This window comes from Chroicocephalus ridibundus, chromosome 2 (genome assembly GCF_963924245.1).
Source record: "Chroicocephalus ridibundus chromosome 2, bChrRid1.1, whole genome shotgun sequence".
NCBI classification, from domain to species: domain Eukaryota; kingdom Metazoa; phylum Chordata; class Aves; order Charadriiformes; family Laridae; genus Chroicocephalus; species Chroicocephalus ridibundus.
In genome coordinates this window covers 4,457,156-4,483,744 of record NC_086285.1, presented here as the reverse complement: position 1 = coordinate 4,483,744, position 26,589 = coordinate 4,457,156, and the positions used below count along the sequence as shown (strand labels likewise).

General features: G+C 37.7%; 1 protein-coding gene across 11 annotated transcripts in view; it reads left to right on the top strand.

The window, feature by feature from the left end:
- ADCYAP1R1 (ADCYAP receptor type I) overlaps positions 1 to 26,589 on the top strand; it is a 147,221-nt gene that overhangs the window by 99,405 nt on the left and 21,227 nt on the right. For all 11 annotated transcript variants that reach the window (XM_063324312.1, XM_063324311.1, XM_063324310.1 and 8 more), the window contains exons 5-13: positions 2,118 to 2,153; positions 2,800 to 2,841; positions 4,634 to 4,737; positions 5,599 to 5,696; positions 6,146 to 6,278; positions 8,405 to 8,558; positions 12,020 to 12,080; positions 16,506 to 16,575; positions 18,614 to 18,705. In XM_063324312.1, coding sequence (XP_063180382.1) covers positions 2,118 to 2,153; positions 2,800 to 2,841; positions 4,634 to 4,737; positions 5,599 to 5,696; positions 6,146 to 6,278; positions 8,405 to 8,558; positions 12,020 to 12,080; positions 16,506 to 16,575; positions 18,614 to 18,705 — 790 coding nt within the window. The remainder of the gene's footprint in view (positions 1 to 2,117; positions 2,154 to 2,799; positions 2,842 to 4,633; positions 4,738 to 5,598; positions 5,697 to 6,145; positions 6,279 to 8,404; positions 8,559 to 12,019; positions 12,081 to 16,505; positions 16,576 to 18,613; positions 18,706 to 26,589) is intronic.

Genomic DNA, 26,589 nt, shown 5'->3' with positions numbered 1-26,589 from the left:
CTACCACCCATATTTGAAGTGAAATAATGCTAATTTTTATTTTCTTCTTTTTAGATAAAAGGAAAAAAATAGCTAAATGTAAAACATTTAAATTTCAAAAAAGATATTTTCTGAACCATCAGCATAATATGTCAGGATCCCAGAAACCTCAGGTTTCAATCTACTTAATATTGGCCTGATCTTCCTTCAAGAAGAATTCTGGAAAGTTTTTAATATCACATTTCAGGATTTAAGCCACACTGTACAACTAGTAAAATAAAACTGGATTTTTATGAGTCAGAAAGTTTTTTGGAGTTTTTTTGCAGCTTCTTCTTACCCTGCTTCTGTGGGTCAGGCTATTGAGTGATGTGCCTTCATGTAAGGAATCAATTCCATTACAAGGTACTGATCTGAGTGTCAGCAGGCTACGAAAGACACTATGAAAGACAGTGATGGAGGAACAGTGTCTTGCTGTTTGATCCTCTGCCTAATAAAACCACGGATAAAAATTCCCACAGGGTATCCTAAAGTTCATATTCTGAATTCAGATTTTAGCAACACAGGCATCTATATCTGAGCTATATCACTGTTTAATAAACCTGGGTTTTGGTAGGCTTAGGAGAGAAACCTATTATCCTGCAGAGGCATCCCTGTTATTCTGCCAAGAATCTGGAGCACAGCCATAGCGCTTCTGCAGCATCTGGTAATTTAGTCTGATGCAGCAGGTTGATGGAAAATGTTTGCTTGGAACATTGGTCGACTTCTTTTCAGAATTAGTTCACCTACCCCATATTCGCAGACATCCAAGAATTCTCATATGTGAAATTTTGAATGCAGCTGGAGTTGGGCAGAGAAGCCAGGAGACCAAGGGTCTTCTCATCATGGTTTTCAAAATTAAACCTCCAGAGCAACTGGTGGGTGGAATGTGTAGGTTTGATGTCGAATACATCCATTCAAAGACACAGTACAGCCTACCTGATGTTTCAGCTTAGTTTTTTAGGCTCCCACCATCATCTTCATACCAAATGCCCTGGTTTTTATCTTAGAAGATAAAAAGCACATCTGATTTATTTTAGAGGAAATAAATCAATGAATTTTAAATTATTATATGATGAAGAATTTGGAAAAAATATAAAATATAAAATGCTTTTTATGTTGTGCTGAAAAGACTCTCTCTACTATTTTTTTTTTCCTTAGATGCTGTCTTTCTGCTTTCCCATAGGATCAAAACCAATCTTTGTTTGGATTTTAGTATTAATCAAAACCCTCTCATACCTGAAATCAGTGAACAGCTTTTCCAATCCCTAGTTAAGGTTTGACGATATGTTCAGGGTTAAAGAAGAACAACCTGTAGCCCTGTGGTTACCCCAGGGCATGCAGAACTAAGCTAATCTAAACATTTAACCCCGCTCGGAAACATTTTTTGTTCCCTAGTCGGTGGGCCACCGGCAGAGCTATTTGTGGACAGCTTTGTCAGGCTCCTCGATATCTCTCTCTGCACGACGCAGCAGCACCACTCGGTGGCTTAGGGGCAGCTTCTTTTTATGCATTCCCCAACACGGAACTTGAGCTAAAATCCACTGAGGATTCGGGAAAAGACTGACTTCAGGGCAATTCAGGTTAAGTACTTAGTAGGGCGGGTGAAGGACTGGTTTGAGATAATCCCAACATTTTCTTTTGGAAGGACAAAAGGAAAGAAAATGAAAACTTTTAATGAAAACCTGCTTTTTTATGATTTCTCAGTGTAACATTTGTATTTTTAATATACAAATCAGCATGGATTTCAGCAGAATATTCTGGAAATGTGTGGGTCTTTCTTATTTCAGATACTTTCCTTCCCCCCAAAAAAAAGTAAAAAGGAAAAAGAAACAACACACAAATAAGATCCCTCGTCTCTTTTTCTTCTGCTTCTTAGAGTTTGATGAAACTCCATGATAACCAGAGATTTAACAATATAATGCAATCGCCGTCTTCTGAAAACCACTTTTCAGCCATAATAATACAGTCTCATCTTGAAAAAAAGGATCTAAACAAAATTTTCTTGCAGTTCATCTCTGGGCAATGCTGCATCCACTCCTCTTATGGGAATCAAACTATTATCAAGATCAAATTAATTATTTTTATTCTTCTAATTTCAGGTTGGGAAGTAGATAATATGGGGCAAACCCATGCAGGTAAGAGCCAGTTTTGCTGACTGCCTCCTATGTACCTCTGTTCTCAAAAACTGCATGTAGACCATATGATAATATCAGATTATTGGAAAGTTGTTTGTGTATCAGCTATGATAATTAATATGCGTAGTTCATTGTAACACGGTGATAAAAAGTGAAAGTAAAAATCTGGTAAGTTTTAGAAATTAATGTGATCTAACCTAAACACACAAAATTTCACTATCTTACTTGAAATCAATTAATTATCACCTTTTGTCACTGATGAATGGAAATAATTTTTCGTTAATTCTGTGAAAACAGACTACTTCAATATTTATGGTTTATAAATGCAAATTTCTAAAGATGTAACATTTGACTTCAGTATTTTTCAATAAAATTGGTCCTAGTTTGATTGTATGTGGTTTTAGCTATGTGCTTCTTGCTTGCAGTAGCAATTTTTTAATTTTATACCTTCAGCTGTGATTTAAACTCACAAGTAAAACTGTGTTTACTTCCTGAAAAGACAAAGTCAATTATTTATTGCCTTTGGGCCTGATCCAAACAAATAAAAATCAATTGGATCTTATTTACTAATTTCCGCAGAGACCAGTTTGGGTCCTAATAGAAAACACAATCAAAACTATTTCTTACCAAATTTCCACTTTTATAGGTGATTATGACCTGCTGGAAAGCACAGCCCAGTCTCCCCTAGGTAAGAAACAGAACCATGGAATGTTTCTCTTTTTATTTTAACCCTGTTAAAAAGGAAGCTCCAAGCTTTTTCTCCTGCCATTTAGGTGTTATTTTCAAATGGGTTCTAATTATGGTGACACATTTTCTGGTGCATTACTTTTAGCAGTATTATGAAAATTTATTCCTCCACTATTGAGCCTTGCAATCTAGCAAGTATGTTTTTGTAAATTATATCTACCTGCTTAACAGTAATTACTAAATGGTGTTAAGGAAAGTCAACACCATGATTAAGTGGTTATTTTCCATAGAAAACTAGGGATGAATGTGCAAGAATAATTTACCAATATTTGCCAAGTAATGCAATGTTCTTAAATGAATGCTGTGATTAAATAGATATATTCTGCTGCATGGATGGCAAACAGATTCTTTAAAAATAAGGTCACTGCTAGTGTTATGAGCTGCTTGACTAAATTGCTCTTAGAATGCGAAGCCGCACAACCTTAATAAAAAAAAATAATAATAAAAAAAAACAGCCTTGGAAATTTCCATCAATTTTGGTCAAGGTACAGCTCAAACTCCAAAAACTGTAATAGTTCAATAAATGGAAACTGTTCTATTGTACTGGAGAGGAGTAAATGCAGCCAGCAGCCCAGCTCGATTTTTTCAACCAGGTCACTGAGCTTTGGCAAGAGGAATGGTGGTTAAAAAGAGCACCACAGGGGCCATCCCACCTCAGGCAGCCTCAGTAACAAAGTGAGTGTCAAGAGACACTTTCCTCTTCTACCCCCAGCTCTTCTTTCACAATACAGTTTTAAGCCTTTTGGCTGTGTCAGTGAAAACCGTTTAGGAGCTAGTCCTTGTATGAGATTAGCCAAACAATGAGAGTAAAAAGAGATAAAAAGAGAATGAGGTTTTCTCTGAGCTAGTTTTGAGCCTCCTTGCAAACATTTGTATTAAAGTAAGGTTACAAACTGGCACTGGAACAAATAGTAGGCAGAGGAATGTGAGAAGCTCTGAAACAGGTTTGAAATTGTCAGCTGAAGACACACTGGACATCTGGTGATGTAAATGAACATACTGCTATGAAGACAGAGACAGGGAAGAGATTCCCACTCCTTCTTTCTTTTGTTTTCCTACAAAAGCTTCTCACAAAGTCACTGTCAGATAAGAGTTTAAGCTTGAAGATAAATCAGTGGGATACATGTTATCTGACTACAGAAGAATAATCCAGCTGCCTCACCATAGACATGTAATGTCTGTTTTACATATCCTACTGTATCCTGCCTGGCTTCCAATGACTACTCCAAAAAATCATGTTAGCTTTGTGTTTTCTTGCCAGTCCCATGGAGATGCCTCAATTATAGATTATCCCAAATAGGTCCTACCTATATTTAAAGATTGGACTTAACCTTTAGCCATCTGAAGTGTAGATGTCTACATCAAAGCTGTATTCCCTAGATGCCTTTCAGAGTCTATGGAGAGAAAAGGACATTTAGCTGACCCCTGTTTTAGGTGCCTACTTGGGAATGAGATCTTTGGTGGCCTGGAAGCACTGACTATACTGGTTAAATCTTTTTTGCTTTCTGGTGACCAGATGTAGTAGTAGACATCCATAGGCATCAAGTGTAGAACTAGGTCATTAAAGATGTCATTAAACTTTTAAGATGCCAATAAAGTCTTCTCTGGACAGCCAGATAAAAAGTACCCCCAGTGGTACTATGGGGTTTTCTTTGGTCATGTATCAAGGGGAGGGAGGGTATATCCTGCTGTTTGTTTCAGCAATGGCATATTCTCAACTGTACTTGACATAGGGGACATCAGCAGAAATTGCACTGAAGATGGCTGGTCTGAACCTTTTCCTCACTATTATGATGCCTGTGGCTTTGATGAAAATGAAACAGAGTCCGATAACCAGGTGGGAATTAATCTCATAATTAAAAACAAATGAAGGGGGAGAGCAGCAGGTTGCTTTTGTCCAGCCTCTGGTCATGGTCTGATTTGATAGTGATTGGAATGAAACAATCAGATATTTATGGGCATAAAAATGTGAGAAGCAAGATTTAGAGTCATAGAATCATAGAATAGACTGGGTTGTAAGGGACTTTTAAAGTCATCCAACTCAAACCCCCCTACCATAGGCAGGAACACCTCCCACTAGACCAGGTTACTCAAAGCCCCATCCAGCCTGGTCTTGAACATTTCCATAGAAGGGGCACCCACAACTTCTCTGGGAAACCTGTTCCAGTGTCTCACCACCCTCACAGTAAAGAATTTCTTCCTAATACCTAATATAAAGTTCCCCTCTTTCCGTTTAAAACTGTTACCCCTCATCCTATGACTATACTCCCTCATAAAGGGTCCCTCCCCATCTCTCCTATTTAAATCCTTCCCAGCCCTATACTGAATATTTCCAGAGTATGACTTTACTATTGGTACATCTTGTAACTTCTAGAAGCCCCCAGTTCTTCCTCTATTGACTAAAGAAACCCTTAGCCAACTACTTTTTTTTCTACAGATACATGCACAGTGGTCAAAGAAATATAGACAGCCTTTACTAGCTCACCGATAAATAAGCTTCACAGCATGCAGAATCGAGGGTGCACCAGACATAGAGCAATGCTCTGACATACAGTGAGATCTCAGGGGAACAAAGAGAGGAAAACAACCAGGACGTTTAAAAATCAAATCCTTCATGTGGTTCCCCCTGCATGTTGACAGGGTAAAGAAGATGTGACCGTAGATGGAACATTTAACTGTGTGTTGTTTGCCTCCCAAGGATTACTACTATCTCTCTGTGAAGGCTCTGTACACAGTTGGATACAGCACTTCCCTTGTTTCCCTTACCACGGCCATGGTTATCCTGTGTCGTTTCAGGTGAGTCAGGACATGAGCAGTGAGCTGTTCTGTCACTTGAAGAAAGAAGGTGGAGCTAATCAGCCCAAAACAATGTTTAAGCTTTTATCTTACCACACGTACAATAAGAGAGAGACAGCCCTTTAATAGACTTGTTCCCCCAGCTTCGACACACTCCAGTAGCCACATTTCAGGAGACTGAAGCTGCATTGAACTGAGTCTATTTTATGCTACTCTGCATGCTTTTACAGGAAAATCCCTAAATCCTCCTCTTACTCAGGTTTATGGTCGGTATTATCCGCACTCTTGACTTTCAGATGTTGCTATTCTTATTGCCAAGGTGCTAGGAGCTCTGGCCGTGTGTGCAGACAGGCCTAGTATGCTGTTTCCATGAAAGAAAAGTCTTTTTTTTTTTTTTCTTTTTTTTTTCCTATTTCCTCTTTTCCTCTCCCTTGCTCTTTCCTCTCCAGGAAGCTTCACTGCACTCGAAATTTTATCCACATGAACCTCTTTGTTTCATTCATCCTACGTGCAATATCTGTATTCATTAAAGATGGGGTTCTTTACGCTGAACAGGATGGCAACCACTGTTTTATCTCAACGGTAAGTGAAACCAAAGCCAAAGCCTTTTCCTTTATTTTATTCATCATGAGATAACAAAAAATAGTGAGGCAGACAGCAGTCTGTTGGGTATTACAGGCTGAAAAGCTATTGGGAGAGAAGGTAATTGGTGGTAATTTACCTCCAGCAAAACCGTGGATGGTATTGTCTCATGATCATTGTCCAGTGGTCTGTCCCTTAGGACAAACCTAGAAGTTTTGGTTTATGACTCTACTCGGATTGCTTCTCCCTTTCACAGGTCTGCATAGTGATAAGTAGGATGAGAGCAGACACAAGCCATTTCCTTCATCTGAAGGTCTGTTTTTTCTCCAGACCCTTATTTGCTCTGGATGTCAGACAGTGTCATGTGTAAGGAGACTGACCAAAGAGACATAGAAAATACCCCTGTCAGTCACACTCTCAAAAAATTATTAGTATTAGCCATGTGTTTGTCTCTGCAGTGTGAGGTTTCATGGAAAGCAGTCTCTTCCACAGATGCGTTTATCTGCATATTACATGTAAATCCCGATTCCTCTTGCATTTAAGGTTAATATTTGATTTGATAAATCAGCTCAGTGGGTGTAATTATGATGGAATTACAGTGAGTTCCCAAACTGAGATCTCTTTTATCCAACGAGTTAAGACCTTATTCCCTATGGGTCCCTTCCACAAGGGAAGTGCAGCTGTATAGTTTCTTAGTCAGGTTTTTTCTTTGTCATTGGAACTAGTTTTTGCTTTTAATTCTTCTCCATTATAAAGTTGAAGCCATGTTAGATCTTAGCTTGTTCGCACCACTCTTCTAATAGTGGCATCTGCCTCTTTGTTTTGAAACACCTGAAGCATAAAATACATTAAAATCAGCCATCTGATGACCAGATCTTCAGCCCTGGTAGAGCGTCCATGTAGAAACTCAAAATCTGATGTTTTAAACATATTGGTTGTAGATTTGTCCCAGAGAATGGAGTGAAAGTGTGAACCAGTCAAAATTATTAGTGTCCCATTGCCCCAGGCAGGGTATTCCAGTTTATACACTGTTTCTGCTCTTATTTGTTGTAAAGCTGTGCTTTTCTAGGACTAATGTTGTCTCCCTGGGATGCAACACTGGAAAGACAAGCGTGTCCTACTCTCACAGAGTCAAGATAGAGCTTGGTTTCCACCTAAGGCTTTTATCATAGAATCACAGAATCATTTAAGTCAGAAAGGACCATTAAGATCATTGAGTGTAACCATTAACCTAGCACTGCCAAGTCCACATTCCAAGTTCCTAAGCACCACATCTTCACATCTTTTAAATACCTCCAGGGATGGTGACTCAACCACTTCCCTGGGCAGCCTGTTCCAATGCCTGATAACCCTTATGGTGAAGAAATTTTTCTTAATATCCAATCTAAATGTCCCCTGGAAAAGAGAGCGACGCCCACCTCACTACAGCCTCCTTTCGCGTAGTTGTAGAGAGCGATAAGGTCTCCCTCAGCCTCCTTTTCTCCAGGCTAAACAACCACCGTTCCTTTTTTTTTCTCTTTTTTTTCTTTTGTCCACCAGTTTCCCTCCCAGTAAACTAATGAAACCTGCAGTCGTTTTTCACAGTAAATCACTCTGCTTTCTTTACAATTATGCTTACTTTCATTTTCTGTCCCTGAGTGACAGCACCTGCAAACAGCAAGGAAGTACTATGCTCAACTGGACACAGGAGGGTGCATCCTTTCTGATCCCGCTCTCAGGGCTTTCCACAATCGTCCTGCCATTTCACATACTTCCTTAGGTTTTTCAATACACAACTGGATTCTTTTCTTCTCTGCACTTAATCCTTGCAAGGGGGCTTAAATCTAGCAATTAGCGTCCATTGACAATGTGAACTCCCACTAATGCAAGATGTTCTCAAGCTGTCTGCAGACTCTCGTCGACCACCTCCCACTGGTAAAATTGGCTATCTGCCCTTTCAAGCTTCTCTCTCTAAGTGGCACCTCACATTCTTCTCATGCTTTTAAAACTTTACTATTAAAAGTGTATAATACCAGTCCCAGCTGTTTTCCTTTCCAATAAAAGATTTGGAGAGGTTGAAGGTATTTTCTCTATCTGTTAGGTGGAAACAACATGGAAATAACTTTGTTTTTCTTGATTCTCTGCAGGTGGAATGCAAAGCAGTGATGGTGTTTTTTCACTACTGTGTCATGTCCAACTACTTCTGGCTTTTCATTGAGGGATTGTACCTTTTCACTTTATTGGTAGAAACCTTTTTCCCAGAGAGGAGATATTTCTACTGGTACACTATTATTGGCTGGGGTACGTGACAATTCTTGTCTAAAATGTGTCTCAGTGTGAAAGACAGCTCCATGAACCATCTCATATTTCCACATACAGTTTCAAAGTATAATTTTAGTCTTTGTATAGAAGTACCACTGTGGACCAAACTGTGTTTTGCTTTTTTGTCTGAATAGACTTGAACTGAAATCTGGAGGACACCACATCTCTTGCAGAGATGTAGTCCACAACCAAGAATTGCATTCTACAAGATATGATCTTAATGACAAGTTCTTCAGTATAATCAAATCTGCAATGTTAAGTCTAGTCCATTTTCTAAGACTTCTTTTCTGCCTTTCTTCCAGATAATAGCTAAATTGAAAATTTATCCAAAGGGTATTCACATATGCTCATCCTATCTGGATGGGAAATGAAAGCTTGCAATGGGAAGAAATAAGATTTGTTTCAGAAAGGCCAGTTGCACAATGATAACCAGTGTAATTATTTTTTGTCCTGGCCTTCTGGATATAAATTGATTCCAGCAACATGTTAATTCAAACGGTTATTTCCTGGTGTTTTTGTGCAGAGGTCAGATGACGAATGCCGAAGAAAACATTCAATTTAAATGTACCTTGAGAAGGTTAAACTCAATTTTTATACTTAAACAAACATACTTCTGCAATAATCTGGAAATAATCCAATATCCTTATGTGTGAAGTCTACATACAAACCACATACCTTAAACTATTCTCCTCTGAAAAAAGGATCCTCATGTAATCTGAACCTTCAAGTAATCCACATCTGGTTTTGTTTTTTCCCTCCTTAGGCAGCTGTATATACACAAAAATTCTCATCTCCTGGCAAAGACTTAATACAATAGAAGCAAAGGTATAGAGAAGAAAGAACAAGTGATCAGAAATATCCTATGCATACAAAGGTTATTGGAAAAGGATGGCTATTGGATAAGGCTATTGGAAAAGAAACTGTTGGAAAAGGATATTCAAAATTCCCCTTGTACTATCCATAGATGTATAGTCACATTTTAGCTGAACTATAAGTCTGTTTTCAAAGAAAACTTGAGGGTTATGTACCTGAAAATCTGACAACTATAATAAGCAACAATGTGTTAATCTTTGCAATCTGAACATAAATCAGAGGTTGGGTTCCTTTAATTAAGTTTGCACAAATTTCACATCTCTAGGTTCCTTTGAACATGAGAATATTGCAACACAGCATATTAACTGAATGGTTTTTTTTTTAAATAAATTGGTCTCTGTAGTGAAAGAACTACCCAGATGGACTCGTTCTATAATGCAACCCCAAAATATTTGGTCTTGAGTTGAATACTATAAATGAGATCTTATAGATCTTATAGATCTATATAGAGCTTATAGATATCACTTCATAGTCAAAGTGGCATCAGTAATATCCATTAATAACACTAAGAGAATCCCCAAATGTGGAATTATTTTTTTTTTTAATTTTTTTAAAAATACAATATTTTCTCAGTTTGTGTATATTGCAACTCAAATAGCAGATCCCCTGACCTGGTAAGAACAACCGGCATGTTGCAAGAACAGAAGCTCTTCCAGACTGAACGCAAGTCATGTAGGACAAAAGCAGCCCTCAGCTCAGAGCTGAGGGGGAGGGAGTTGCACTGAAGCAGCAATAAGCAAGAGCTCAGCATTTTGCAGCATCTGGATGTTTATCTGTTTCTTAAAATGTGCTGAGTGCATCAGTGTCCTCATTTGATTAATGAGAACTACATATGGCTGTGTCGATCCAAACAATTTTTTCCTCTTAAATATGCAATATGCTGGCAAATTCTCCAGATAGACTGCTGTCTTCCTGAGAACTCTCCTAATGCCTGCTCCTTACTCAGGGCAGAAACATAGTCAGGAAGAATAGCTCTTCTCAGCCTTTGAAGCTTGTCTGTTTTTTAATGTTACTCAGAAGCTGAAAAGAAGGTGATGAAGATACACATATTTTTTGACGTAAAGAAAAATAATGTGCATATATGCATATTCATGTAGCAGATGGTTCAAAACTCCAAGCTGATAGGAAATTTGCTTTTTTAACTATATTTTTATGATACATTTAGTCTAATTCTGCCTTCCGGCCCATGTTTCAGAGTTGGAACACTATTCATACCATCAAAATTTATATAGTACAAATCAGTGCAAACAAGATATCGCGTCAGACCCATGATTGATATTTAAAGATTATTTTTATTATTGTGCATCTGTTAAGTTCACAAAGATCTCAATGTTTTCTAAGTTTTCTCATGTGAGAAAAGCAGACTTCAATTTAAATTAAATATGCATGATTTCTTCTCCCCAAAGCCTGTCATTTTATTTCTTTTTATCATTTTCCTTTCAAATATTTCTGTATGTGCTTTTTTAAAGAAGGAGGGATTAATCAGTCATCCAGGTCTAACAGGGATAATTTCATTTCTGATAACAGGAATATAAGATTTGACAGAGACTCTCTTAAGTGGATTCAGTCGAATGACTAATTAATATGACATCAACACAGCCTTGCAAAATGTATGAAACATAATTGTTCCTGTCAATTTATGACAGTCTCATTCACTGTTGCAAGCTGGGGTTATCAAGGTCCTTATTTTGTTTGCTTTTTAGCACTTTATCTTTCCAGTGGTGCCTGAATAGATGTAGGCAGTTTCCTAGTCAAAGATTTTATCTGCCATAAAATATAGATTGAACTTACCCAGAGTTGTCTTTTATTGTATAAAAAAAAAATACACTGAAAAACCACACGTTTAGTATTTTCAGAAAGGAAAGTAAATCTAAGTTTCTCAGTGGATTCTTACCGTTTTGATTTAATTTGTCTTTTACATGCATTTTTTAAAGCGTAAAGGAAAGTCTGAAACAGAAATTTAATTCTTGCTCCCAATATTATCTTTTGGGGGTCTGGGGTATTTTTTCAGGGAAAAAAAAGTGAAACATTCCTGTGAGTATTGGAAAACTGTCCTCTACTGATTTCTTTTGCTTGAATAAGGCAAAATCATCTATTTAGAGAATAACAGAGAAAATGCAATATGTGCAAATCATTTACAACAAACTACATATGAATACAAAGAATACAATAATGCCATTACAGCTCAACAGATGCTGCTCTCCAATTATTGCATAATTACAGTAGCTCTAGACATGAAAGCTGACATCACTGCTTTTATTTTGTACAGACTATGTTTTAAAGTTCAGGCAACAAGATGCAGTAGAACAACTTCGAGCAATAAAGACCTGAAATGACATTATTCTTTCCTGTTATCAGTTTTGCACCTGCAATCCCACCAAGACTAACCTGTCCTCTGACTGAGATAGATGTTTCTAGAGCTCTGAATTAATGTAATGAATTGCATTATTTCACGCATGAGTGCTACTAGAAAATAAAACTTCAGTCGAGAGGTTGTAAAAAGTGCTCATTGTTGAGTAGTAAATGTGTCTAGACCGCTAACGATATCACCATCTTATCTTCCACAGGTACCCCAACAATTTGTGTCACTGTCTGGGCAGTGCTGAGACTTCACTTTGATGATACTGGGTAGGTATCACTGTGTGGGAAACCATTTCATGTGCATTCAGCACAATGGCAAGGATGAAACAGGAATACAGTGATCAGAGGACATGACTAATTTCTCCTTTAATTTCTGACTGATTTGTGTATGCAAGTAGTTTAGGTACAGTGTTCAATTTAGAGTGCTTTCCTGTTCAGCTGCGTAAATAGCCATAATTCAATGTTTATGTCCCTATTGCACTGGTAAATTGATGAAAGAAGGTATAGGTATCTAACCTGTAAACCTGCAGCTGCCCAGTGGCCTTCCAGTCCCTTCTCAGTTGAATTAGTGGAGTCCACAAGATGGTTTATCAAATCTTAAAAAAGCTGCCAGGTGAAACACATTTGTAATTGTCTCCTCCTCTCCAACGGATTATGAAGATAAACGTGTTGAGTTCATCTATAGAAATTATTGCAGATATCTTTTATGTGATGAGTGAAATCTGCAGAAGGAGTTGCTGAGTTTTGATTTACAAAGGCAATTAGGAATTTAGTTTCCCCTTGGAGAGTTTTTTTCCAGAAATCTAGTGGGGTAGATGAGTAGAGGTGAGACAGAAATCCACATCCTGTCTTTGTGAAAAAAAAATGAGGAAAAAGAATAATTTCAGAAAGAATTCAAGAAGGTAGATTCCACCCAAATGGTCTCTTCCTGTAGGGAAAAAAAAAAAAAACAAAAACAAAAACAAAACCTGCAAAGATCCTGTATTGTTTTCTAAAGACCCAGAAGGAAAGGCTGCTCCCAGAGATGCCCTGCACATCTCGCTAGTCAGTAGATTGGTCTACTAGAGCAGTGGACATAGCTGGTAAAAATAGACATGAATGTATGCCTTGAAAATACAAACTTAGCAATGTTTTTTTTGTGACAGTTATGTTTGAAATTGGTGAAGTGTTAGAAAAAATGCTGGGAATGAAGAAGATTGAAGTTAGCCTAGGTGATTATTGCAGGTCCCTTCCAACTGATATTATTCTATTCTATTCTATTCTATTCTATTCTATTCTATTCTATTCTATTCTATTCTATTCTAAAATTTGGGAAATCCTGCAGTGGTCCTTTGAAAACCTTGATCTGAGTGAAAGGCTTCATTATGCACCCAAGTCCCATTTCTAACAGACTTAGGCTTATGTTTTAATTTTGCCTTATACTACAGATACCTGGATCCAAAATTTGCACAAGACACTATTCTGTTGGGTTTTCGTCATCCTTGTTCTTTCATGCTCTTTTTGGAAAGTACCTGAAGCCCTTCCTCCACTGGGTATACCAGTGTTTTGACCCAATGTTCTATTTTGACATTAAGACAAATTAAATCATTTATTTCCATGCAAAACAAGCCAGAACCCCCTGTTGTGTCATTATTATGATTACAACACTGGTCGTAAATGCATTAATCTCTCTTAGGAGTCCAAACAGTCCTTGCATTTTGCAGGTAGGGGCAATGAGACATTTACAAGAAGCTAAAGGAAAAAGAAGGAATAAAAAAGAAGAAAAAAAAAAAGAAAAACAAAACCAAAGCCCCTTTTCCTTTCTTTTAGTTTGAGAAACTATTTAGCATGCAACACATTTAGACAGATTCTAGCTGAGTGTCTCAGTGGTTACTTTTTAAAAATCAACTAGCATTGTTCTGGGGGTGGGGGAGAAGCCAGCATGAGCCTGAAAACATTGCAGAAATTACTGAACTGGGAAACCACTGTCACAACGGCGTGGACTAAAATATAGACTCTGAGTCTGAGTCTCCACCTGCTTGCTCCTTATAAACCTGGCAGAGCTCCCTTGACTTCAGCTCCTGATTCACATCACTGTAAGTGACATGTTTGTGGAGATAAATGCAACTGTCTGTTTGTCCAGAGCTGTGCTACTGAATTAAATGGAATTATTCCAGATGTACACCGGAGACGTAACAGAGACTGGACTCTGGCGTTTTCAAATGGAAATCACATCCCTCCCCCATCGCACTGGCTCCCTTCCCTTCATCCATCCTGAAAAAGAGTCCTGTGTGTCTGACCTCCACTGTAGCAATGCATTTGAAAGAAATTAGGGAGCTTGTTTATGTAGTACAGCTTGTTGGCAGATATTACAGACTGTTTTGTTGTGCATTTGGGCTTTTTTCCCTTCTGGTCACGTTCATCTGAAGAGAAAATTGTGTTTCTTCCACCACATCCATCCCATAGATGTCACAGGGACTGGACAAAAAAAGTCCTTGAAAAAACCTTTGTGTAAGCTTGATCTGATTCATTGTTGACATCTACAAAGTAGACATTTACAACTGAGCTTGCTGGGGACAACCTGTAAAAAGAGAGGAATAGGTCTAAGAAGAATAAGCATTTTAAAGGGATGATGTATCACCCCAGAGTACACATTTAAAATACATCAGCGCAGGAAAAAAAATAATCAACAATCTCCAAGTGTCTATTTGTTCCAACCAGAGTCTAGGATAATTAGCTGGGCTGTAGATGTCTTCAGTAGAGATGATTGGAACTAGAGCAGGTAGATTTCATCTCCTGTAATTTCTCACTTCCACACAGACAAATTGCCATACATCAGTGCCTGCTTGTACAGACAGATTTGTATTAGAATTTGCTCAGGTTCTTATGGCATGGGTCAACTCACCAAAGACTTTCAGGGTAGACTTAATGTGCTTCTTCGAGAGGCTGAGCTCTGCAAATAGTGGGTAATTTTCAGAATAATTCATTTATTAATGTATACAAAGAAATAAAGAGATAATTGGTGACTTTAGGTGCTTTTGTTTTGTGGCATGCAATTGTTGATAACTGAAGAAAGCCTGGTTTCCAGACTGTGGGTGAGAATGAGTTCCCTCTGAATATTTGTCCCCTTTCAAATATTTTAATTTAGGCATCCAAGGTGAGGTAACTCAGAAATGTTACTTTGCATTTGAAAACCTCAGCCATCAGTCCCACAGATTTTGGGGGATTTTAAGTTTCTAGGCTTTGTAGATAGGAGCAAAAATATGTCTTTTTGTGCAAATTTGACATCCCAGTTCTAATTTTCTCTCTTCTCACTAGCTCTACCACACATACCCTTATTGTTGGTTTTATGGGAATCCAGTAAAACATTGCATATCTAAGTTCAACTGAAATTTCTAAACCAGAAATTGGGATTTCTGGTCCCAGCTGCTTGGGATTTCTCTCAAATGCACTTTGATGATAGCATTTTAGCTTTGTCTCCTCACACTTACACATGTATATACTTTTGTTTAAAGATTTTCACTTTTCCCCCAGACACTGCCATTTAAATGACACAGAAGCTGTATTAAGCTCTCATAAGATCAGCAGTAGTTTATTCCTGTATGCTCTTCCAAACTGTTTCTTGGCATCTGACAAATGCACTATGACAAGTGCTGCTGGGATTTTTGGCTGCGGTCTGAGAAGGAGGGGAAACCCTTCTTCTCAGAACTGCAGGTACAAAGTAGACATTTTTCTGTGATTTTATGTTTCCCAGAGGGAAGCATGAGGGGAAGAAAGCAGACACAAACAGAAGACATTTTTTAACCGACAATCAAATTCTTAATGTCTTAAAATAACGTAGTGGGGGTGGTGTGGCAGGGGAAATAGGATTTTTTTCATTATTATTGTTTTTCTAGCTTTAAAATATATGTTAAAGTTTAAACCCGGTATGTATACGGGTCCTGTAATTAGCTTTCTGTACAAATGAATGTCCAAACGCATCTATATGGAATAAACTTCAGCAGAATTCTTCATTGTATCTAGAGGAAGATTTTAAATGCTGAGGTAGAAATGCCATTTTAATTATGATGACTAACTCCCAACAGCTTAAAAAAGAAGATGACCCCATCTGTGTCCAGTACTTGAACCTTCTTAGATGAATCCTTGGTAGTACTTGCAACCCAATGACTGGAAAATCATTCCTATATGTGAACACAACCAGTCTCTAATACATCCTCGTGTACTAGATATGTGTACGAATACTCATGTCAGGATCAGGAACCAACATTCATATCTGTTTACCTTGGAAAATTTAAGAGACATCAAACTTTGGAATAACTATCTCGTACCCTTCAAGGTATCCCTGTTTGTTTTTTTTTTTCCCTTTTACTGAGATGTTAGCTTAAAGGGACAGTTTCACAGTTGTATTGTCTGTAGACATAGAAACACATGTACAGGCATTTTCCAAAATGGCTAAACTTTTTAGTAAGAGGTACCACTAAAATTGCCACAAAATAACTTATTTTCCTTTCAGATAAGTTGAGTAAATGCTGTAAAAGCTACAACAGGGACAGACTGAAGAACCAGTGCCTTTGAGCCCAAATAAAATAATTTAGCTACAAGACCAATCTCCCACTCTCTGCTCCCTTAAAAAATGTTGTAAGTTTAACTTCCTTGTTATATCTTTCTCTTTCCTTCTCTTTTCCCACCCCATTCTTTTATTAACGACTTCAGCTGCTGGGACATGAATGACAACACTGCCTTGTGGTGGGTGATCAAGGGTCCTGTGGTTGGATCAATCATGGTAAGTGACACTTGGAGGAGGCACTTCCTCAACATTTCTGAGGGCACATAACTGATGCAAATAGCTTCAAATGGTTTTGCAAACTATGGTGTATCAGCTGTGCTGGACTACCACACAGGTTGTCTGAATGTCCAGTGCTTGCCATCCACAATGCTAATTACATTGTTTTAAAGAAGGTTTAGTACAAGTTAAATGATGACGCACTGCCTACAAGCAAAGACGATATAGAAAAGGAGTTATTCAGCTGCTTAAACATACCTACCAAATGTCATATGTAAGACCCTAGAGCATATGGAGCATTAGCCTGGGGCTGGCAGATATGACATAGGACGTATGAGAATCCTGTGTCATGGGAATCCTAACCATTTGGGGTAGCAGTTGAGGGCCAAGTGGGACAACCCCAGGAATGTAAAACAGTACTAGATGCCAGTGACTAGGAACTGGGCTGTGTCTGTTGAAGGAATTAATTTCAACGGTACATTTATTTATCTAATATTATCTTTATAATAGTATTGTGGACATAATGCAAGATGCTCAATTGTCAACAAAGTATCTGAACTCTAGTTCATGAAGGACTTGGATTTGACTCAAATGACGTTAGATACCTGTATATGGATGACTGACAGGTTATAGAGTACTCTGCTTGGGCTCCAACTGCTGCCCCAAAAGAATAAGGGAACTTTGAAATGGTATTGGGCTCCCCTAGTTAGGAAATTAAATTGAGCACCTAGACAATATGGTTAGTGGCACCTGAAAAACCGTCTTACCACATGTAGGTGTCTAATTCTGGTCATGCTAACATGCTCTCCATACTTCAGTGACAGCACCGGCCAGGTCTTTGTTGACTGTTGTGGGAATTTAGACATCCAGCTCACAGGTAGCTGTCTACTGGTAGGTGTTTTCTTCAGGTTTCATGCTTCTTTTAAGTATTTGGTCAGCTCTCTGAAGTACAGTAACCTTCAGACACATTAAAGGTAATTCAGCTAATAACACTGAAAGATATTGAGATGGAGAGGGTCCAACAATCTGTGGGTTTCTTTTATACCAATATATGTGAATTTCCATGCTTTACAGACATATTCTTGAAGGATCACATTCTGGCTTTGGGGAATCAGTTATATCTGGCTCCTATTGAAGACATTAAAGATTCAAGCAACTAGCAAGAGATGACTGGGCTTCTCCATTCTTTTATAGTCCTCAGATCAGATGGAAAAACCTTTTGAAAGAGATTCTCATATCTAGTTGAAGTTCTTAGTGTCCCTACAGGAGTAAAATGTTGCATATGGGATCAACTTAAATTTCCCACTGTTTTCTTCTGGTGTTAAGATGCTATGGAGTTAGTGATAGCCAAATCTGAAGCCAAAGCATCAAAATAAATTGATTTTATTAATCTCCAAATTTTTAAAACTGTATTTGTAATTACATGATTCCATGGAAGAGAAGATGCCCAGGAAGACATAAAACTAGAAGTCATGATGATGAACATTAACACCCTCCCTCCCCTACCCCCCCCCACACACTCCTTCCCCCAAAAAAACATTAGAAGTCATCTCATCTTGGGCTGGGTTCAACCAAGCAGAGGGAAAGTGACACAACTTGGGATTTTCAGGAAAGTGGAGACATTAAATTGTGCCTGATGGATGCTGCTAAACTATGAAGTGCCTTAGTTCAAAGAATGGGTGTTGAAGATGCTTTTAGTGTTGAGATCTTTGCTGTATGGTTTTAATGTGCAGGAATCTTTGTTTTTATTCTTTGCACCAATTGATACTGAAAAATTTTGAAACGTTTTCACTTATGTTATCTAGTGCTTGGGACTGAAGAAATTCTGCCTTTAGCTGTTGAGAGGCGGATATTTTTGCCTGGCAAACGGACAATAAGACCCTTGTAAACTTATCCCATTCCTCCTCACCCTATAGAACTTCTAGACTGCAGCTGGGAGAAGAATAAGGCAATGGAGCCAGCAAGTCACTGGGAAAGTCTCATTCTCATACTTGAAAAAATATATCGCCATTATTTTTTTTCTTTCTTTTTCCCCTAGATAAACTTTGTGCTTTTTATTGGCATAATTGTGATACTTGTGCAGAAACTCCAGTCACCTGATATCGGGGGCAATGAGTCCAGCATTTACTTGTAAGTACAAATAAAGCAGTAATCAATTTAGATTTCTAATATACACATAGGAAAAAAGACAAAGTCAAAAAGACACCTCAGCTGAATTAATTTGATTTTCAAAAAGAGTTACAGAATATACTAAATTGCTTTGGTTGATTTTTACTTTCTTTTAAAAGCCACTGAAGTACATTTTAATGCCAGCTTTCACTTTTTTTTTAAAAGGCCTAAAAAATACACAGTAATACAAGATTTGGAAAAAAAAACCCAAACAAAACCAAAAAACTTCCTTACAGGTCAGTTTTCTGGAAATTAACATACTGACCAGGCATAAATATTATTATACTCATGGGACAGTCTGCTGTGCTTCATACATTCCAGGGACTTGGTCCAAAGTTCATTGAAAGCAATGAGATTTGGTGAAAAGATTTCATTAACTTTGGACTGAATTCTGACAATCTCCTAAAGTTCCTTATGTTCATGTTTCTTGTAACCTTGAATGCATTCCACTTAAGCCAAACACCACCCTGCCACCCCAAGAATTGCTTAAAAATGCACAAATCTTAAATTTTTCCTTTAGAAGTTTTAAAGCTTTTTTTGTGATTTACATTTTTTTAAAGCCAATATCCTTTTTGACAGTTTCCAACTCATTCGAGGGCAGAGATTGGTCATTTAAGATGGTTGTCATTCTCGTTTTGAGTGCATGCCGTCAGTCTCCATTTAAAAATTATATCGTCATTTTGAATAACTAGGATATGTGGCAGCACATTTGGTGTTTTCTTGGCTTCTCAGCCTAAACATCACACACATTCGTTTTGCAATTTTTTCTGAGCTCTAGTGATTTCTAGCACTCATAAACACAGGTAAGACTATTTGATTTAGTGCTGTATCCCTGGTGAAAGAAGGCAAGTCATGAAAACATTAAATAAAAATAACAGCTGTCAGGATAAAGCAGGAGATCCTCATTTTCTAGTACTTTTTAAAAAAATTATCCAGTGATCAGTTTCACCCTAATTTACCACACTCATAGCATATTGATGGCATCCATCTAAATGACAGTTTTCAGGGAAAAATACATCCTCCAGCTGCTTAATTTTCTTCCCTTCTTTCCTATTGTCTTGTTTAGATTTACATGAAAAGGTAATATTTTATGCATCACTTTTTCATGTCTGTAGTCAGACATCCACTTACTGAAAGTGCTGCCCTTGAAGCTTGCTCCAAACCGGATTTCCACAGACAAAAACGATGCTTTAAATTCAATCTACAGGTGGATATATCTCAGAGTTAAAACTCAGGAGAAAGTGTAGTGAATATGTTAACTGTCTGCATGGTTTACCTAGGGCTTGCATGAAGACTTCCCATGTATGTGCTGCTGGGAAGTCATCCACTAAATCTTAGATTGTAATTTGCACCCAAGATGTGCAGAGCTAGTTCTGACTACAACCTGCTAAGTGCATGTTTGGTGTCTGCTGCACATTTCTCACATATGAAGCAAAGCATGCCATAGACTCCAGTGATTTAATGGGATTATAAAACATCCTTGTCATTTTTGATCAATATGGTGACTGGGTTTTACTGATATTTTTCCTATGTGTATAGTTAGCCACCAAAACCAAGAGAAAACATCATATTTTCTGTTTCATTCGCTGCCATTCTTTTTCATATTTTTTTGCAACTTTATTAATGGGTGTGTATAAATTGATATTGCATTTATGTATGTGTTATGAAGTGGAGTGTTGTTTATCCAAACAGATCCGACAACAGAAAAGTCACACAGAAATAATAAAAAACAATGAAACGAATAAGTCTATGCAGGTATACACCAGGCATATTCAATATTTGTGCACACATATCTTGTAAAAAGAGAGGTGTTATAATGAAGAAATAAGACAGCTCATAGTATGGTTATGTCACCATATTGAAATCTCTGTGGCATTTAGACTGTCGTCCATATTAAGCATTTTCTATGTCCTATTTTGCTCTTTAAAACTATTAAACATCATCCCATCAGACTAAATTCTCCATCCAGATCTTTATTCCACAACATATTTAAGGTCTTTGCCTTTAGTACATGAGACAAATGAGTTGTGGTTGAGGAAGGGTGTTCAGCCTGTTTCTGAAGGTAATATCACATGATATCTGTAGCAGTGATTGAGATTTACTCTGCTATCAATATTCTACTCCTTGCAATAACCCTTTAGCCAGGACTTCCATCTTCAAAAAAGAAAATAAAAGACCCCACAAAAATTTGGTTATTGTTTTTGAGTAGAATTTATTTTGTTCTTATATGTTCAGGACCTTTTAACTATTATTTTTGTCAGGAAAGTCTACCTCCAGTTCTATTTTATAGACACTGTGGTCATGGTTCTGCAAATCACTTAAGCCTCTGTTTGGCTTTAAAAGCCTTGGGGATGTGCTTAAATTCAAAGATTAATTATATATTGTTACAACTGTGCACTCATTATTAAAAATTCCCACTTCTGAAGTTAGCTGCGAGCTATGACAGGAACACAACAGAAGAGTGCACTACTGGGGAACTAATGCTTAATTAATATAGTGTAGCCACTTGAGACTGTAAAACTTGCTTTAAAAAATCAAGCAATAATTTGTATAATTTACAGCACAATAATGAGTGCTTTACTCCCACAAAAAAATCAGACTTTCTCTCTAAATAATCAGATGATCATTATATGCAATAGCCTTTCCGTTTAGGCTGGCAAAACCTTGGAAACACGTAGCTAATCCCTAACAGTTTTCCACAGCAGTTAAATGCTTTAGTGATAGTAAACTTCCATCTTATCAACTTGTATGTTCAGTCATTCATTGCCAGTCTCATGCCTAATTGATCTTTCTTCACACATTTGGTTTCCCCCTCAAAGCTGCCTGCATGCTGCCGTTTCAGACTGAATGGCTCAGACCACGTCAGATTCTCAGAAAGCAATAACCCCGTCCTTTTACTGGTGTTGTAGATAGAAACTCCTCCTTATGGCTGAAATGACAGGGGGCTAGATTCATCAAAATTATCTAAACAGCTGAGGTAGGAATTAGAAAGGAAATAGAAGCTGTCCCTTTTAATATTAATTTCAATTTTATGATTATTTTTGGTTTTTTTTCTTAACTTTATGATTCTTTTATTTTTTTCTTTAGGCAGAGTTCATACTTCCTCCCAGTAGTTATCATAATTATTTACTTTTTAGTGTTAGGAGTGAACTGCCAAAGGCATAAAAAAAGACACAACTTGGTTTCTTGAGCCATGTTTGGTTTCAGTTAACCTTGTGTTAACCTGAATCATTCCACCAAATTAAACAACCAAAGCAAGTCCAGTAATGCAAAAGCAATAGATTTTCAACTGAGTGAGATCCTCAGGTGCTGGGGAAGCATAAAGTAACATTGGTTATATTCCTAGTGTAATTAAGACACCTATCTGCATAGTTCAGACAGGTTTCTTGCCCCATCTGCTGAATGAATTGCATAAACAATTGTAATGTGCCATGGTCATGGACACAACATACTTAATCCTATAGTGCAACATCTTGGTTTTGTACCTGTATATTCCATCCAGCTAGATTTTACTTAACGTGCTTCCAAACAGAAAGCACTGCCTGATTTTTGTCAATCTCCAATTGCACATTTTGTAAATATTTTGTAGTAGTAGATTATTTAGGGACTGTCACACCACATGCTGCAGGCCAAGCAGCACCACATCAGAAGTCCACGAATCCAATGTGCACTCACAGTTCTGGGGACTGAAAATGCATATTCACAACTCTATTATGGTTGGTCCAGCACATGGTGTGTCACATCAGGCCCACGTTATTCGCGTGTATTTTCCTATATCAGCCCTTTGTCTGGAATTTTAGGAAACAGATAATAAATTGATCTGGGAAGGCTTCATTGTTTTTTCCATGAGAAATGCAGCCAGTAGTGTGCAACATGGTATATCAGCATCTACTCTGAGGTTTTGGTCAAATTGTAGAAAGAGCACATTCACACCCCCACAAAAAAACATATTCCTGTAGAAATGCCTACACAAAGCTTAAATCCACGCTATTATTTTCATGAGCATTGTTGCATTGCTGAAAGAGTCGTTATAGACAGAGGATCATCTAACAGTATCACTACCATAAACCACTCCGGTAATTAAGTAGGTACGCATGGTGCAGATGCATGCTGGAATAACCCTTAAGTTTAAAAAAGGCCCACACATTTCCATCAAGTTCTTTGCTTATTCATTAATTTTCAAGGATCAAACACATTTAACTGGAAAAAGCTTCTTTTTTTTTTTTTTTTTAATTATTTCCACTTTAGCATGAATAGTATAATTTGGGAGGGGGAAGCTTGTTTCTGCTTTTGCTTTAACAGATTCTTCATAAATTTTGTATCACATGTTGAAAACTCAATGAAAAGAAAATAAACCCCACATATATCTAGCTAATTCAGGTCTACGTCATTCCTCCAATCAGCATCTTGCTGGAAAGAAAGGAGAAACATGGCATATATCATAGGTAGGTATGATTTTACATTGGTGCAACCTAGAGGGTTAGGGCAGGAGAAGCAATGTTGTTACACAAACGTTTTGGTAAACAACACTCCTCTACAGTTCACCTGAAAAGTCACCGGACACTCAATGATTCATTCTGCTACTGCTTTGTCTTGCTGCAAGTGCTCAGACTGCCAGCATTAATAATTATTGACAGGGTCTTCATGCCAGAAGTCTCATTTTTGACAAGAAAATGGCAGATGTTTGATGAATGGTATATTCTTTAGCATGGCACTTTAATTTCTTAACCCCAGGTACTACCAGTTGAGTGCTGGAATGCCCGCTAGACCAGCAATTAAAAGGAATGTGTGTCCCTGGGTTAATGCTTTTCTATCACAAGAAAGTACAATGGAAAACACAGACGATGATCATTTGATCGTCAGTGCATGATCATCAAGGACCTAGTTCTCATTTCTAAGAAATGCTAGGAGAGTAGATGTTCGTTACTTTGATTGACACTAATTCTTGATGGATTTATTTTACACTCTAGAGAAAATGTTCTTATTCACAACTACTATACTTTTAATTTACATTTCCCAAGACAAATTATTAATTTGGGTGTTGGTTTCAGGGTTATTTGGTTTCTGTTTTGCTTTTTTGGGTGGGTTTTTTTGGGGGAGGAGTGGGGAGTAATTTGTCCCAAATCTTTTAAGGTAGGGTTTGGAAAAAAACTGAGTGTATTTTTTAGAAATGTAAGTTCATGTAGGCTACGTACCATAAATAGCATAACTGAAAACACCATTCTGTATTGATTAGCTATCTATAGATTTGCTGTGGTCTCCACTACTGTAAAATCAAACAGCAGTGAATATTTAGTGAGTGTATAAAGTTCCTATGAGCTGTTATTCCTGTTGAACAGTGTAGAGTATGATTCACAAGGGGGGTTACTCAAAATTAGTACAGGCACCTCACTGGTGTCTGTAGCAGGTAGAGGAACATGAACATACATATTTGGTTGTCAAATCTAGCTTCCTAACCTAAATGCTGTCCTTTCATCCGTATGCATCTTTTGCATTCTTACAGTGATGATGAATTCAGACCTAAAGCTATGTCTACCTTGAAAGTAGTTTTGTTATTTCATGGGCCACTTGCCAGAGTAATATTCCAGAATACTAAATCGATATTTTTAAAGGAAATTCCATCAATTTGCAATGATACACAAGCACTTTACTAGAGCTTTGACAGGGTCTGATTTTGAAATCATTGATCACAAAACTTGTTTCTTGTGGTTACAAGATCATCTGTGATGAACGCAATGTTAAAAAGTGCTCTGCTTTAGTTGTTTTGAAATCCTTAGAAGGTGGTTAGCATTCACGTCCATTGTGCCTCGGCCTGCACAGGTGATGTCTGTACGATGGAGGCTGACTCCTGCTATTTTCTGTTTTGAAGTAGTAATGAAAAATAGGATGACTTCGTCTTTAAACATTATTTGTGCACATTGCTGTAAGGTATTTTTATGGGCAATTTTATGGTTTCAATAGGTATACAGACAGAGGAAAGTATACAGCGCTGATTTCTGTGGCTGATGAACTAACTGACTTTTTTTTTAAATCTGCCTGTTTCATGCTTAAAAATTCTCTAATCGTAACTTAAAATTTCTGCTTGACTCCATGCTCTGTGGCAGCCTTAGAGAATGAAGTTCCTTGTCCACAGACTGTGTCCTAAAAGAGCTAAGCACAGATTTTTTTTTCCCCCTATATGTTACGAGAGAAGCCACGAGCTGGAAAGGAGCATGTTCACATTGAAAGAGAGGCCACTGATAGATGGCCCTTCTCTAGAAAGATCAAGGAGGTGTGCAGGTTAGTGAGGGAAAGAACAATGCCATGTTATATTTAACAGTGTGCTTCTTCTAATAGAAATGTTTCTTCCATTTGTTTTAAGAAGAAACAGTAATGCTCTCTCAAGAAGGGGTTGGAGGCCTATCAGGAGTCGGATTATCCCTAACAGCCCTGTTTCTGAGGTGGTTTAGGCACAAAAGAAGGCTAAATAGTGTCTTATGACTTCCCAGTGAAATGTTAGTAGCATATATCTGGATATTTCAGACCTAAATGCCTTTCAAAGCCAGTACCTAAAACACTGTGACTTGATTGCCATAACTGGTATTGAACAGCACGCAAAACATCTGAAGCCTCAAGCCAGCATGATTTATATATAAGTGTTTGCATCTGTGCTTCTTTGCCTGTCTAAACATAGGTCTTTGCCTACACATGTACTATCTGAAATGCTATATATATCTAAAATTTTTCCACAGTTGTTTTTTAAAAGACCATAAATACTTTAGCAATGTGCACAATAAAAAGCTGCTTACTTTAGTGTGAAACTGCCTATATTTAACCAAATTCTCTGTAATTTATAACTTTTGCCACACGTTCAAGTTTACTGATCGGCAAAATTAAGGTGGCCTTCCTAAAGAAAACGGGGTGAAGACCTCAAATGTGTTTCTAAAGTCACTGTGCTTCATCAAAGTGAATAACCTAATTTTGGTCTGTATTGATAAACTTCAGTTGTCATGGAGATCAGCAGGATAGAGAACAGCCTGTGCCTAAGGCCATGCATCTTTATGAATTACCCATGGATTTGGGTGCAGTGTTGTATCCTTTATCAGGGTAGCTTACTTACTGGGAAAAATAGTGGTTTTGGAGATTCAGATCATTTTTGAGAAACTCCAAACTGGGAGCTAACTTTGAAGCATCCATGTTAGACCATTCTGGCTCTTTTCCCTTTCTGTCATGCATTGGTCATAGCTAAGTTTGTTGTTTTGAATGCATTGTTAGGCTGAAAGGGCTAGATCTGGAATTTGGTTTGCCCGCAAATCAATTTGCACCTTTGTTTCTTTGAATCAGTTACTTAGTGTAAAGATAAAAGTGGAGTTGAAGCAACTGGTCATGCAGCAGTTGTTGCGAGACTGCAGACAATGGGGAATAATTCTGACATCTCTGATCTTGAATGTGCTTTCAACTTACATCGAAGCTTGATGCACACCAGCATCCATGGTCTTCCATTTACTTTTTGCTACCATTCACATTTTTGTCTCTACCATATGAGAACAAAAGGAGTTTAATTTCCCCTCAGTGTCTCTGCTTCTCCTTGCCATTGATTTCTTGTGTCTCACTTCAGCAACTAACGCTTCACAGCCAGTGGTTTTAGTTTTATGTCTGAAGAATTATTAAGATGTACTCCAAGCAAGTATATAGTCCTTAGAGCCTCAGGTATGAAAGTGGCAAGAAAAGTGGTGCTGTTGCAGTGCAGAGGGTTTTTTTGATCTGGAAGAGTGAACTTCTCATAAGGCACTTGTAACTAATACTGTCCAAAAAGGGAACTGTGTGGTACAAACTGGGGAATTGGTTAATTGCCCAGGAACAAAT